General features: G+C 42.4%; 1 protein-coding gene across 1 annotated transcript in view; it reads left to right on the top strand.

The window, feature by feature from the left end:
* The window catches only part of LDAF1 (lipid droplet assembly factor 1), a 148774-nt gene that overhangs the window by 102492 nt on the left and 31137 nt on the right, over positions 1-15145 (top strand). Inside the window, exon 3 of the mRNA XM_040356846.1 lies at positions 4613-4781. Coding sequence (XP_040212780.1) covers positions 4613-4781 — 169 coding nt within the window. The remainder of the gene's footprint in view (positions 1-4612; positions 4782-15145) is intronic.

Raw genomic sequence — 15145 nt, 5'->3', positions numbered from 1 at the left:
GAAAAAACAGACAATTCTGTAAAAAAAAAAAAAAATCTTGTTTCTGTCATATTAGCGGGTATTGCGGAGTATGGGGGGGGGGCTATTGCAGAGTATGGGGGGGGGGGGCTATTGCAGAGTATGGGGGGGGGCTATTGCAGAGTATGGGGGGGGGGCTATTGCAGAGTATGGGGGGGGCTATTGCAGAGTATGGGGGGGGCTATTGCAGAGTATTGATTTAATTGCAGAGTATTGCGCAGGGAAGGATGGCTGGATCTGTGACTGCATTTGTCACAGATCCAGCCACAGCAGCTGCTGCTGCTTCCGTTCTCCCCCTCTCACACTGTACCGATCGGTACAGAGAGGAGAGGGAGGAACCTGGTTTGTTTACAAGTGATCGCTCCGTCATTTGACGGAGCGATCACGTGGTAGACCGCCGCTATTAGCGGCGATTTACCGCGATCCCGGCGCTCACAGATGATTCCGGGAGCGCGCCCCAGGGGGCGCGCGAGTGAAGGATTCTGGGAGGACGTCCCAGGGACGTCCTCCCAGAATAACTCCACCGCGCTGTAGACGTCTTTTGTCTATGGCGCGGTGGGGAAGAGGTTAAATGATTGGTTTATAAGGTGAGTGATCGCGGGTGCCAAAATATCGGCACATTCTTTCACCAATTTTGTGGGAATAATGTCATTGGGAGATTATTCATTGCAAAACTCTTTTGTGTTTCATTTTTTGGAGCTTCTAGGCAGGCTGGGTTCATAGTCTCAGCGACTAGGTTGAATAGCTCTCGGGGGCGATTCCGGGCTTTTGCGAGTACATTTGAAAAATGCTCTTTTTTTGCTTTGAAGATTTCTTTGTGATATTTCTTAGTGATTAATTTATAATTATAATAAAATAGACAATTCGGGAACTAGCAATCACAGGATAGTTACATTCAGTATAAATCATAGGAAAAGGAGTCACAAGGGTAGTCCAAGAACACTACATTTCAAAAAATCCAACTTTTCAAAACTGTATTTCATACTACAAGATATTACATGGGACCAAATCCTAAAAAACACTGAGAAAAATGGGAGTGCTTTAGGAACATATTACATAAAGGTATCACTGAGTGCATTTCAATGGATAATAATTATGGTGAAAAAAAGGTTAAGCCTGGGTGGCTAAACCATAACGTAAAAAGTCATATTAAATAAAAAAAATGGCCTTTAAAATGTATATGGCAGAAGGGTCATGGTCAGTATTTCAACACTACAAGAAATGCAAAGGGAAAAGTAAGAATGCAATCAGGGTGGCAAAAAAAGACTATGAGAGACACATTGAGTGGTATGTAAAAACAATTCCAAGAACTGTTTTAAATATATTAACAGTAAATAAAGTGAGGTCAGGGCACATTGGCCCCATAAAGGTTGATGAAGGTAAGCTAGTTACAGATGACAAGGAGAAGGCAACTGTACTAAATGCTTTCCTCGGTTTTTACAAAAGAAAAGGAGGGCTATAACAACCACAACTGTATTGTTAGTAACATGTCACAGGATGTCCAGAAAAGACTAACACAAATCACCGGAGCCGGACCGTTGTGCCTAATCTTTATGGACAGCATACTGACAGGAATGGTACCAGCTGATTGGAAAAAAGCCCAATATTCAGAGATATATTCCTGGAAATCACAGGCTTGTCAGTCTAACATTGAGAGTATGTAAACTATTTGAGGTTTATAAGGGACCATATCCAAGAATTTTCTGATAAAAAACGTATCATTAGTAGTAATCAGCATGGGTATACGAAGGGTCATTCTTGCCAAACCAATTTGTTAACATTCTACAAAGAAGTGAACTGCCATCTAGATAAAGGTAAGGCTAGTGGATGTGGTGTGTCTGGATTTTGCAATAGCATTTGATACATTCCCCCACAAACGCTTAAATGGGTTGTAAACCCTCAGGGTTTTTGACCTTAATGCATTCTGTGTATTAAGGTCAAGAACCTTTTGTGCTTCTGCAGCCCCCCAGAGCCCCCCTTTTACTTACCTGAACCCATTAGTTTCAGCGACGGGGACGAGTGCAGCAGCTCCAGCCCCTGTCTCGGGTCCTCATTGGATAGATTGATAGCAGCAGGAGCGATTGTCTCCCGCTGTTGTCATATCCAGTGATATGGGAGCCGGGGGTGGGGCTGAGAAGAGGAGAAGCCAGGAGCATTGCAGGGGGACCCCAGAAGAGGAGGATTGGGGGCACTCTGTGCAAAACCCTTGTAAGGGTACAGTATGTATGACATGTTTGTTTAAAAAAAACAAAAAAAAACAAAGCTTTAGAATCACTTGAATCTACAAACTGAGGTACAGTATGTAGGTATAGCCCATACAAAACTGGCTACAGGGGCATGTCCAAAGGGTGATGATAAATAACGTGTACTTAGACTGATCTGGAGTGGTAAGTGGGGTACCCCAAGGCTCTGTCCTGGGACCAATTCTGTTTAATTCTGGTCCAAACCTATGCAGTTTGCTTTTGATCTGTTTCTGCAGTGCTTTTTGCTGTGCATTTTGTGTTTTTTTGCACACGTGATTTTAGATGTGAACGTGTCCCATAGGAAACCATGTTAAATGAACTGTAGTGCGTTTCAGCAAACAGCACAAAAAACGCATAGGTGTGAACCAGGCCTTATTTATTTAACCACTTGCTTACTGGGCACATATACCCCCCTCCTGCCCAGGTGAAATTTCAGCTTTCGGCACTGCATCGCTTTAACTAACAATTGCGCGGTCGTGCGACGTGGCTCCCAAACAAAATTGACGTCCTTTTTTCCCCACAAGTAGAGCTTTCTTTTGGTGGTATTTGATCGCCTGTGCGGTTTTTATTTTTTGCGCTATAAACAAAGAAGTGAGACAATTTTGAAAAAAATACAATATTTTTTACTTCTTTCTATAATAAATATCCCAATTTAAAAAAAAAAAAAACATTTTTTTTTCTCAGTCTAGGCCGATACGTATTCTTCTACATATTTTTGGTAAAAAAAAAAAAAAATCGCAATAAGCGACTGGTTTGCGCAAAAGTTATAGCGCTTACAAAATAGGGGACAGAATTATTTTTTTTTAATTATTTTTTTTTACTAAAAAAATGGCGGCGATCGGCGATTTTTAATGGGACTGCGACGTTATGGCGGACACATCGGACACATTTTTGGCGCCATTCACATTTATACTGCGATCAGTGCTATAAATATGCACTAATTACAGTATAAATGTGACTGGCATTGAAGGGGTTAACACTAGGGGGTGAGGAAGGGGTTAAATGTATCCCTGCTTAGTGTTCTAACTGTAGGTGGAGGGGGGGGTGACTGGGGGGGTGACCGATCTGTGTCTCTATGTACAAGAGACACAGATCGGTCTCCTCTCCAGAGACAGCACCGCTGTCTCTGTGTAAAACGGCAATGAGAGATGATCTCATATGTTTACATATGAGATCCTCTCTCATTGGCCGCACAGATCGCCTCGCGAACGGCCACTCTGATTGGCCGTTCGCGGCGATCTGTAATTGGCTGTGTCCGAGGGACACGGCCAACACAGATTTTCCCCGCAGCGCGCTCTGGAGCGCGCGCGGGGAACGCCCAAAGGGGCGGCCGTCAATTGACGGCAGTTTGGAAATTGGGATCCGCACTGTAGCCGTCAATTGACGGCAGGCGGATCCCAAGTGGTTAAAAAACGATATAGAGGATGGGATAAATGGCTCAATCTCAGTGTTCACTGAAGACAAAAAAATAAGTAGGGCGATTAACATCACAGCATGATCTAGAAACTTTACAAGACCACCTCAATAAATTAATATGATGGGCAACAATTGCAGCTTGTTAACAATTTTTTCTCCAAGAAGGGTTAGAAATCCTTATGATGGGGGAGATCTTCGCAAGCTAGTATTTGAGTATTTTTTAACCTTGAATCAATGAAAGAATAACTTTTTAGCCTTCACTTCACTTAACACTATAAAAACAGCGGGACATCAGCATCAGGTGGAGGCAGACCTTCCTTTATTTTGTAATGGGCTGTTCAGGTTACCTGTTAGCATATGGTTACAGAGTAGAGTAGAGAGATAAACCACAGTAACACCGACATTAAAGAGGTTGTGAAGGTTGATTTTTTTATTTTCTAAATGGGTTCCTTTAAGCTAGTGCATTGTTGGTTCACTTTTCCTTTGATTTCCCTTCTAAATGTTTTTTTTATTTATCCGAATTTCCTGTGTTCACAGCGTCTCCCCGCAGGGATGTAGTCCCAAGGGAGGAGGCGAGCACGCTGACTAACCCCCAGCCAGAACGGCTCGGATGATGGGGGAAAGCTTACTGAGGAGAAACAGGAAGTGAGAAATTCAGACAAAGAAAAAAAACATTTTAGAAGGGAAATCGAAGGAAAAAGTAAGTGAACCAACAATGCACTAGCTTAAAGGAACCTATTTAGAAAATAAAAAACAAACCTTTACAACCCCTTTAATGTAAGTGGGTGATTTTTACTTGCTCGTGATAACATTAGCTGGAAGCAAAATAAACATTTTGTGTGGGTGTAAAAATAAAAACCACCTCAAATATATAGTTGATTTGTTGTCTCTTGTAGTTTTAGTATTTCTTCAATTTGTTACTTTGCTTCACTTAGGTGATCGCCTTCATGAACTCCCCCTTTGGACAATACTTGGAAGAGCGCCCATACATATCCCTCTCACTTCTGGTCTTTGTAGCACTGTCTGCAGTTCCATGTGGCCTGTTTCTGATTATGATCGTTGGGACAGCAGTAATTGCATGCCTTGGGGTCATAATAATTGAAGGTAATGAATAAATATTTGAAACGTTACATGATTTATAACTACTATATATTGTGTTTTACATCAAACAGCTTAAATATATGTATAAATAACAGTATGTATAAATGTTTGACCACCTTTCAATGTGTGTATGTATGTGTGGCCATAGCCGCTCGCTGTATCACTCGGCCCTGTCCCTCTGCGCGCCGCGTCACTGGATGTGATTAACAGCAGCGCCAGCCAATGGCTGTGCTGCTCTCAATTCATCCGCTCTAGCCAATCAGCGGCCAGGCTGAGCGACGAAGAGGATATCAGGACCGCGCGGGACTTTCGAGGGGTCAGGTAAGTATAACGGGGGCTCGGGGGGGGGGGGGGCCCGGCAGCAGCAGATGTTTTTTCACCTTAATGCATAGATTGCATTAAGGTGAGAAAAAATTTCCTTTACAACGCCTTTAAATGTAGGCACATGGGCATTCGCATGGGGGGAGGTGTCCACAGTGTTGCCAACTGCACGTAAATTTCAATCGGTTTTTGAGCTGTCCATAAATCCCTCTTGCGAATGGCGGCTGCCCATAATAAATATGACTGCGGGCTGACATTGGAACTGCCCATGTGCAGTTCCAAAGCCTGCTGGGCTTGGGCAAGCTCGGACATGCTCGTCCACTTTCGACCAAGCAGGTGCATGCGCAGTGAGTTATTGACGTAATGGCGCTGACTGTCGCCATTTTTGAATGGACAGCAGTTGGCACTCCATGATGGATGGTGCAGGGGTCCGGTCTCCATGGATATTGGAGGGAGACTGGACCCCTGCACCTTCCATCCATCCATAGCTGCTATATCTACAGTATGTGATGTCCTCATCCTCCAACCACATCCTGTTTCATGCCTGCAGCCTCCAACGACCTCTTGTACCATGTCCGCACTCTGCAGCCTCCAACCACCACCTGTATCATGTCAGCAGCCTCCAGCCACCTGCTGTATCCTGTCCGCAGCCTCTAACCACCTCTTGTACCATGTCCTTACTCTGCAGCCTCCAACCACCTCCTGTATCATGTCCGCAGCCTCCAGCCACCTGCTGTATCCTGTCCGCAGCCTCTAACCACCTCTTGTACCATGTCCTTACTCTGCTGCCTTCTGTACCATGTTCAAAGCCTCCAACCACCTCCTGTATCATGTCCGCAGCCTCTAACCACCTCTTGTACCATGTCCGCACTCCACAGCCTCCAACCACCTCCTGTATTCTGTCTGCAGCCTCTAACCACCCCTTGTGCAATGTCTGCACTCCGCAGCCTCCAACCTTAAAATTATGCACCCCCTTGGGGGGAAAAAGTTCTGCGGACGCCTATGTATAGGCACCACTTTGGCCTTGACACCAATATAGTGGTACTACGTGAATCATTAAAAATGAGACAATGGATTTGAAATAACAAATCTCAACTCTTTGACACATAGGTGTAAGACATCTGGTCCAGGTGCTTTATTCACCTTTGTTTAGTCTAAATGTTTCTGGACCATATCAATTGTGAGCCATTGCAGATCATTTTGGGCTATATGAATGCTATCCTCGCTATTGCCTTGAGGTCGTCTATTTTTCCCATGTACACACAGAGTTGAAGATGGTATTTAAAGTGGAGGTTCACCCAAAAACTTAATTTTTAACATTAGATTGAGGCTCATTTTGTCAAGGGGAATCGGTTGTTTTTTTTAAAATCAAAGCAGTACTTACCGTTTTAGAGATAGATCTTCTCCGCCGCTTCCGGGTATGGGACTGGGCGTTCCTATTTGATTGACAGGCTTCCGACGGTCGCATACATAGCGTCACGATTTTCCGAAAGTAGCCGAACGTCGGTGTGCAGGCGCTGTATAGAGCCGCACCGACGTTCGGCTTCTTTCGGCTACTCGTGACAGGATGTATGCGACCGTCGGAAGCCTGTTGGAAGCCTGTCAATCAAATAGGAACGCCCAGTCCCGAAGACCATACCCGGAAGCGGCGGAGAAGATCTCTAAAACAGTAAGTACTGCTTTGATTTAAAAAAAAACACCCGATTCCCCTTGACAAAATGAGCCTCAATCTAATGTTAAAAAAAAATTTCGGGTGAACTCCCGCTTTAAATCTGCCTTCTCTTTGGCCCCAGTCTCCAACTCAAAATTATCATGTAAAGAGCCTATATACTCAGACTTTCCCTTTTTTTACTATTAATGTATATGAGTTATTTTGGGGTTTTTTCCTACTCTCTTTTGCAACCCATCATTGGTTCTGAATTTGTGCTGCCTTGATGTTCTTTACATATTCTGTTATAATCTTGGTAACTTGTAAATTATTATAGTGTACAAAATACTATCTTTTAAAATGATAGACTCTGAGAATAACCCTGCACAAAAGTTGAGAACCACTGCTATAAAGGAATAGACTTTACCTCTATGCTCTGGTGTCAATCTGTTTATTCTGCCTTCTATTTTAGGGAATCTTCACATACAACACACTACCATTCGAGGTTAATGCCTACGCCCTCCACTGTAGTTCCATTTCTGGACCCCTAAATCGAGGATCAGTTGGAGTAACCACTGTGTTAACGGGGGAGGCAGGCATTCAACTGTCCTGGAAGCCTACTGGATGTGATCATGCTTCAAGATGGTGTAGCTTTGTAGCAGAGGGAAGCTTCAATAAATGACTGATAGGAATTTACAATTCTGCCAGGCTGCTGAAGCCTAATCAACTAATAGTGTTATCAGCCCTCAAAATTCCACTCACGTGCTCGCATTCTGCGAGTGGATTTTGAGGGCTGGCGAGGAAGGGCTGCCTGGGAAGCTGGGAGGCAAGCACTGCCAGCATGCGAGGTTGTATGGGAGTACTTCTCCCAGCGCTCGTGGAGGGGAAGAGAGGAGCAGGCGGCTGAATCATCTTAGCGCAGGGAACATCACTGGCGGCTTTCATTTCAATTGCTGTGTGTTTTCTGCACTCGCCGTCACACACAGCCCTGCCCCCTGGTCCCGGGACTTTGATAGGTATCAAAGTTCCCTGGCCAGGGGGCGGGGCTGTATGTGACGGCGAGCGGCGGGAACACACAGCAATTGAAATGAAAGCTGTGATGTTCCTCGGTGCGCTCAGCATCCACCCAGTAATCAACTTCTTCTCCTCTGTTCCCTGCATGAAGGGCACAGATTGGCAGCATGTTGGGCACAGATTGGCAGCATGTTGGGCACAGATTGGCAGAATGAAGGACAATGGCAGCATGATGGGCACAGATTGGCAGAATGAAGGACACAGGCAACATGATGGGCACAGATAGGCTACATCGGCGGACACGGGCAGGCTGCATTGGCGGACACGGGCAGGCTGCATCGGTGGGCACAGATAAAGTTGTTAATATTTATTTTTAGAACTTAATTCTGCATAAAACATTTAAGTGTAATTTCATGAGATAATTTATGAGGGCGTGTTTAGGGTGGGGCATGGTAGGGGTTGGGTTTGGCAACTGTTGGCGAGTAACCCTTGAGGCTTGGCTAGTAGCTCAGGACTTGAAATTTTGAGCCCTGGTGTTATTACTGTCTTCTATAATTCTCACCCAGTGTACAGGCGAGATGTCTGTACACTGTATACGGATATGACATATGGCCTATTTTTATTTGTAGATGTCTTGGAAACCTTTATGCCTCAGCATAAAGTGAATAAACTTTATAACTCTTAGATGTTAGTTTAAACCTATGATACTACAACGAGCCAAGGTCAAGTCATGGTAAAGATAAGATTTAAGTTTAGAAGTTTCAGTTTTTAGTATTTGCATAAGGGTGGTTAAAGCATATCTAAACCCAAGGACTGAAAAATTATATATTGCAGCTGAACATTCTTTAGCTATGATGACTGCATTGGTTTTCTTTTTTCATTTACTGAAAGAAAAAAATATATATCCTAGTATTCTTGTGTCATTTGAACTTTTTGTGAAATTTCAAAACAATGTTAAGTGTTATTTTATAAACCAGCAGTAAATGCATTTTATATTTCACAAATTCAGAAAATATAGTTGCGATTTTGTTTATCAGGGGTAATAGTGAGTTATTTAATTACCCCGGCTCTATAAATATTCAGTTTAATCCAAAAATTACTGTCTAGGTATAGCTAAACAGATGGCTCTGATTTGATTCATTGTCCAAGTGTGTGGAAACCAGGGCAAGAATAATGGAATTCATTCAAATTCAGCACAGTGTGTTCATGAAATTATCTTGAGAGCAAAAAGCAAGTAAGTGCACTTGCTAGAGCAACAACCTGATTGCTTTTGGTCAACTGAACAGCACATGATATTTAATCCTCTTTGTCCTTAACATAAGGAGATGCATTCAGTTGGAGATGTTTTCTTTTTGCTTCTACTCAACACAATCCTTTTATTTGTTTCCAATAATTTTCTCTGGCAGCCAGTGCTAATACAATATTCAGTCTCTTCTGTCTTCAATTTTTCAGGGAATATTATTATTTATAAGGTATGAGAAAAGATGGCTCACATAAATTGATGACACTGTTTTGTTATTTTTAAGCTATGGCAGAAGTTACTTACTTTTAAAACCTTTTCTATTCACCTGATATAGTAAATGTTATTTCTAGATTATTTCCAATGTTACCAACTGAATTTTAAATATTTGGAAAGCTCTTCTGGTTTTACACAGCATTTGACAGGTATTCAGTAGGGCTTTTACTGATTAAAATTTTCGTGTTCGATTAATCGATTAATCGACTAATTTCAATTAATTATAATGCACATACATTTTTAGGATCACCACTATATATACTCCCCACTGTCATATCCACAGACATCTCCCCCACTGTCATATCCACAGACATCTCCCCCACTGTCATATCCACAGACATCTCCCCCACTGTCATATCCACAGACATCTCCCCCACTGTCATATCCACAGACATCTCCCCCACTGTCATATCCACAGCCATCTCCCCCACTGTCATATCCACAGACATCTCCCCCACTGTCATATCCACAGACATCTCCCCCACTGTCATATCCACAGACATCTCCCCCACTGTCATATCCACAGACATCTCCCCCACTGTCATATCCACAGACATCTCCCCCACTGTCATATCCACAGACATCTCCCCCACTGTCATATCCACAGACATCTCCCCCACTGTCATATCCACAGACATCTCCCCCACTGTCATATCCACAGACATCTCCCCCACTGTCATATCCACAGACATCTCCCCCACTGTCATATCCAAATGGTGACTTGTTCGGATCACGGATCATTTACGATGCACCACTAGTACCGAAAAAAAGAATTTTGATCGCTCAAAAAAATTAACTATTAATCGAGAAATTCATCTTTAATTTCCACAGCCCTAGTATTCAGATATTATATTGTCTATTCACTTTTTTGTTGACAGAAGATAAGAAAGAAATGTTGGTGTTTTGCATAAGCCATCTTCCTCCTTAGATTTTTTAATTTTGTTGTGTCACAACAGGAAATTAAAAATAACATTTTTATTTATTTGGGATTTTATGTTGCTGATCTACCAAAAAAGAGTAATAGCATTGAAGTGAAAAAAAATAATTATTGTCCAAATGAACATCAAGTCTGCCCCCTCTCCCTGCTCCTTTTTTGCCTTTACCGTGGAACCTTTCCTCTGTAAGAGCAGACTTAAAGTGGTTGTAAAGTCTCCACAATAAACTTCCATGACGGGCTCTCTTATGGGCCAATAGCAATAGTTTTTTTTTGGTGGGGGGGGGGGGGGAGATGCCGAGACTGCAAAGAGAACAGGATGATGGAAAATCAGTTTACTGACAGGAACAGGCAGGCTCAACCAGGTATTCTACTGTATGGAAAAGAATAAAAACCTTTGCAAAATATTAGCACAAAAATTTATGAGGGAAGGATCAGAGGTAGGAAGGAAGAATTGGTCACAGGAAGGATCGGTCAGTCGATCGCAGACAGGATCAAAGTAAGGATTGGCCGACCGATTGCAGAAAGGTTCAAAGTAAGACAGGATCGGTCAATCAATCTATGATTGGATTGGTTAAAGGAAGAATCGGTCAGCCGATCACAGGAAGAACTGGTCGTTTGATTGCAGTAAGGATCCTTGTGAAAGTAACAAAGTTGATAAAAAAAAAGTTGAAGACCGTGTAAACAAAGTTTTGAATAAAATAAATAATAAAAATCATTAAAAAAAATGTAAACCACCCCTCCCCCAGTGCTTATGTGTAAACAAGAATGCATGCGTACGTTGCGTACACGTATGTAAACGGTGATCGAACAACACATTTGAGGTATCGCCTTGAACGTCACAGTGAGAGCAGAAATTCTAGCACCAGACCTCCTGTGCAACTCTAAATTGGTAACATGTAAAGGCTTTTAAATGTAGCTAATGGAGGTACCGTATTTTTGGCGCCGTTCCACAGGTGTACACAATTTTAAAGCGTGACATGTTTGGTATCCATTTGCCCAGTGTAACTTCATGTTTTATATTTTAACAAAAAATCGGGTATTTTATACAGTAGTGTTTGTGTGCAAAAAAATTAAGTGTATTTTTTCCCAAAACATTTTGTTTGGAAAAACCGCTGCACAAATACTGTGTGACCTAAAAAGTTTCAACACCCACTATTGTATTTTTTAGGCTGCTGATTATATATATATATATATATATATATATATATATATATATATATATATATATATATATATATATATATATATATATATATATATATATATATATATATATATACACACATACAGTACAGACCAAAAGTTTGGACACACCTTCTCATTCAAAGTTTTCTTTATTTTCATGACTATGAAAATTGTAGAAAATTGTAGATTCACACTGAAGGCATCAAAACTATGAATTAACACATGTGGAATTATACATAACAAAAAAGTGTGAAACAACTGAAAATATATTTAATATTCTAGGTTCTTCAAAGTAGCCACCTTTTGCAGCAGACACATCTCTAGAACTGTTAAGAGGAGACTGTGTGAATCAGGCCTTCATGGTAGAATATCTGCTAGGAAACCCCTGCTAAAGAAAGGCAACAAGCAGAAGAGACTTGTTTGGGCTAAAGAACACAAGGAATGAACATTAGACCAGTGGAAATCTGTGCTTTGGTCTGATGAGTCCAAACTTGAGATCTTTGGTTCCAACCCCCGTGTCTTTGTGCGACGCAGAAAAGGTGAACGGATGGACTCTACATGCCTGGTTCCCACCATGAAGCATGGAGGAGGAGGTGTGATGGTGTGGGGGTGCTTTGCTGGTGACACTGTTGGGGATTTATTCAAAAATTAAGGCATACTGAACCAGCATGGCTACCACAGCATCTTGCAGCGGCATGCTATTCCATCCAGTTTGCGTTTAGTTGGACCATCATTTATTTTTCAACAGGACAATGACCCCAAACACACCTCCAGGCTGTGTAAGGGCTATTTGACCAAGAAGGAGAGTGATGGGGTGCTGCGCCAGGTGACTATCTCTTGAAGCGCATTCTCTTGATGAAATATATTTTCAGTTGTTTCACACTTTTGTTATGTATAATTCCACATGTGTTAATTCATAGTTTTGATGCCTTCAGTGTGAATTTACAATTTTAATAGTCATGAAAATAAAGAAAACTCTTTGAATGAGAAGGTGTGTCCAAACTTTTGGTCTGTACTGTGTGTGTGTATGTGTGTGTGTGTGTGTGTGTGTATATATATATATATATATATATATATATATATATATATATATATATATATATATATATATATATATATATATATATATATATATATATATATATATATATAGTTTAGGGAGTAATTTTATAGATTTTTACATGTAGGAGAGAAATTACAGAATTGGCCGGAGTGGAAACTGGTTAACAAAGAGGAGGGGAGGAGTAGCTTCAGGGGATTAGCATTGCCCTACTGTATCTTGCAGGAGGAGGGGTGGGGAGGAGATCGTGTTCGCACACAGACTGCACACTAAGAAAATGACAGGGTGAGAGGGGGAGATACAGAGCTGCACAGGAGAGCGTTGGAATGATGGAGGCACATAACCTGACCAAACTGCCATGGCTCAGCAACTATGATAAACGTGGTGAGCTTACAGAAAAACGGGAACAGGCAGGATCAACCAGGTACTGTAGAAGATAGAAAGGGACAATTGACATGGCAAAAGCATTCTGCTATAGCTCCTGCCTTAAAGGGTTACAACCTCTTTTTAGCACGGATATCAGAGGCCTATTCCTCTGCAATAGCCAGCATAACTGTTGTGCGTATGCAGATAACCTCTTATTCTCTTTAATCCTAATGTTTCACCCCCCAACCTTCTGTCAGAGTTTGAACTCTATGGTGTCCTTTCCACATTGAAGATCCGTCTTTTCAGTCTTTCGAAAATTGGAGGTGATGGGTGTAGCCATGCTGCCCTATCAAATGGAACAGGGGTTCTCAACCCTGTGCTTAAGTACCCCCCTCTGGTCATGTTTTGGGAATTTCTCTTAGATAAAATAGGCCCAATCTAATATTCTGCTCAGAAGAGCCCCCTAGTGTTTCAAAGACCTACTCCCACGACTCAAAATGCTCCTGACAACTAATTCCACATTGAAAATATGCTCTCATAAATGCTCTAAAACGTACTTGTCTTCAAAACACTCTCCCTTATACCCAATTTTAGGGAACCCACGATTTACTTATGGGCTACAGGAAGGACCTTTTCATACACTCCTTGAATATCACCCGCGTCCAGGTTTTACACTTTCTTACATTGGATCATTGTCCCTCGATTACATAGTTAGTTAGGTTGAAAAAAGACACAAGTCCATCCAGTTCAACCACAAAAAAATAAACAAACAAAATAAAAAACATAGTACAATCCCATACACCCAACTCCATACCCAAAGTTGATCCAGAGGAAGGCAAAAAACCCCAGCAGAGCATGATCCAATTTGCTACAGCAGGGGAAAAAATTCCTTCCTGATTCCCCGAGAGGCAATCGGATTTACACTGGATCAACTTCACAATGTCACTGGCGGGACCTTTTTGCCTAGACTTCTAGAGAGCACTACAGGCCCACCATTTTCTCAGATCACTCCCCATCTCTTTAGTGCCCTCGAACCACACTTGGAATTCTTTCTTCTGAAACTAGCCCACTTTGGCACGCCCCCTCTCTCAGGGTTACTTTCTACTGGCCTCTCCAGCTGACTACAAACCACCATTTCTCCAGAAATGAGAAACTGAATTGCATAGATCCTTCATGGCAGAACTATCTACCATTTCACATTAAAATCCTCCATTAGCACAAGACTGCAAGAAGCTAATGTCAAGATCCTTACCAGGTTGTAGCGCACACCTACCATTCTGCAGAAATATGGCCCTGGAGTCGCGGATCACTACTGGAAATGCCAGGAGGGGAAAGTGACACTGCTTACACATATTGTGGTCCTTTCCAAAATTAAAATATTTCAAGAAAGAACTCCCAGAAGACCCCTCGCCCCTTCCTTCTCCATGTCACTGAGCCAAAACTTACAAATAATTGATTTAATGCTGCCAAGTCATGTATCCCTTTTGTGAAAGAGGGACTCTAACCCCCACATCTTATTCACTTTGGATCAGAAAAGTAGAAGAAATAAATGTGGTGGAAGACTTGATACTCACCGCTCGAGGCAAACACAAGACATATTGCAAAGCTTGGACTCCTATCTTCTGACGAGGGTAATTCCCCCTTAGAATCAGTTCAGTAAAATCTTGCACACCTCCATGCATCCTGCTTCTCCATCAAACCTCACTCAACCCCCCTTTTTTTTCTTCTTCTTTTTTGCTATTCCCTTCCTCCACACCCACTGTTCCCTCTTATCCTATCTCGCCTCACCTTCTCTTATCCCCCAATATAAGAGAAAATTCAGTGTCCTGTTTGCCAATATCTTGGCTGACAATGACACATTCTGTTGGCGCATTGTTTGGATACGACGGCATCTGGCTTCGATCCGACAGGCGTACAGCTTCGTACGCCTTCGGATCGTAGGTGCAATACTTCGGCGCCCGCTGGGTGGAGTTTGCGTTGTTTTCCGCGTCGGGTATGCTAATTAGCATTTTCCGTCGATCCATGAAGGTACGCGCGGCCATCGCATTCTCTTACGTCGTCGCTAGTCGGCTTTTTCCGGCGTATAGTTGGAGCTGCTATTTTGTGGCCTATATTTAGACCTGCCATGTTAAAGTTTGACCGTCGTTCCCGCGTCGAATTTAGAATTTTTTTTTTATTTGCGCAAGTCGTCCGTGATTAGGAAAGGACGTAACTCACATCGACGTCATTTTGCGCAAAGCACGGCGGGAACTTTCAAAACGGAGCATGCGCAGTACGTTCGGCGCGGGAACGCGCCTAATTTAAATGATCCACGCCCCCT

Source organism: Rana temporaria, chromosome 6, assembly GCF_905171775.1.
Source record: "Rana temporaria chromosome 6, aRanTem1.1, whole genome shotgun sequence".
NCBI lineage: Eukaryota > Metazoa > Chordata > Amphibia > Anura > Ranidae > Rana > Rana temporaria.
This window is presented reverse-complemented; position numbering and strand designations above follow the sequence as displayed.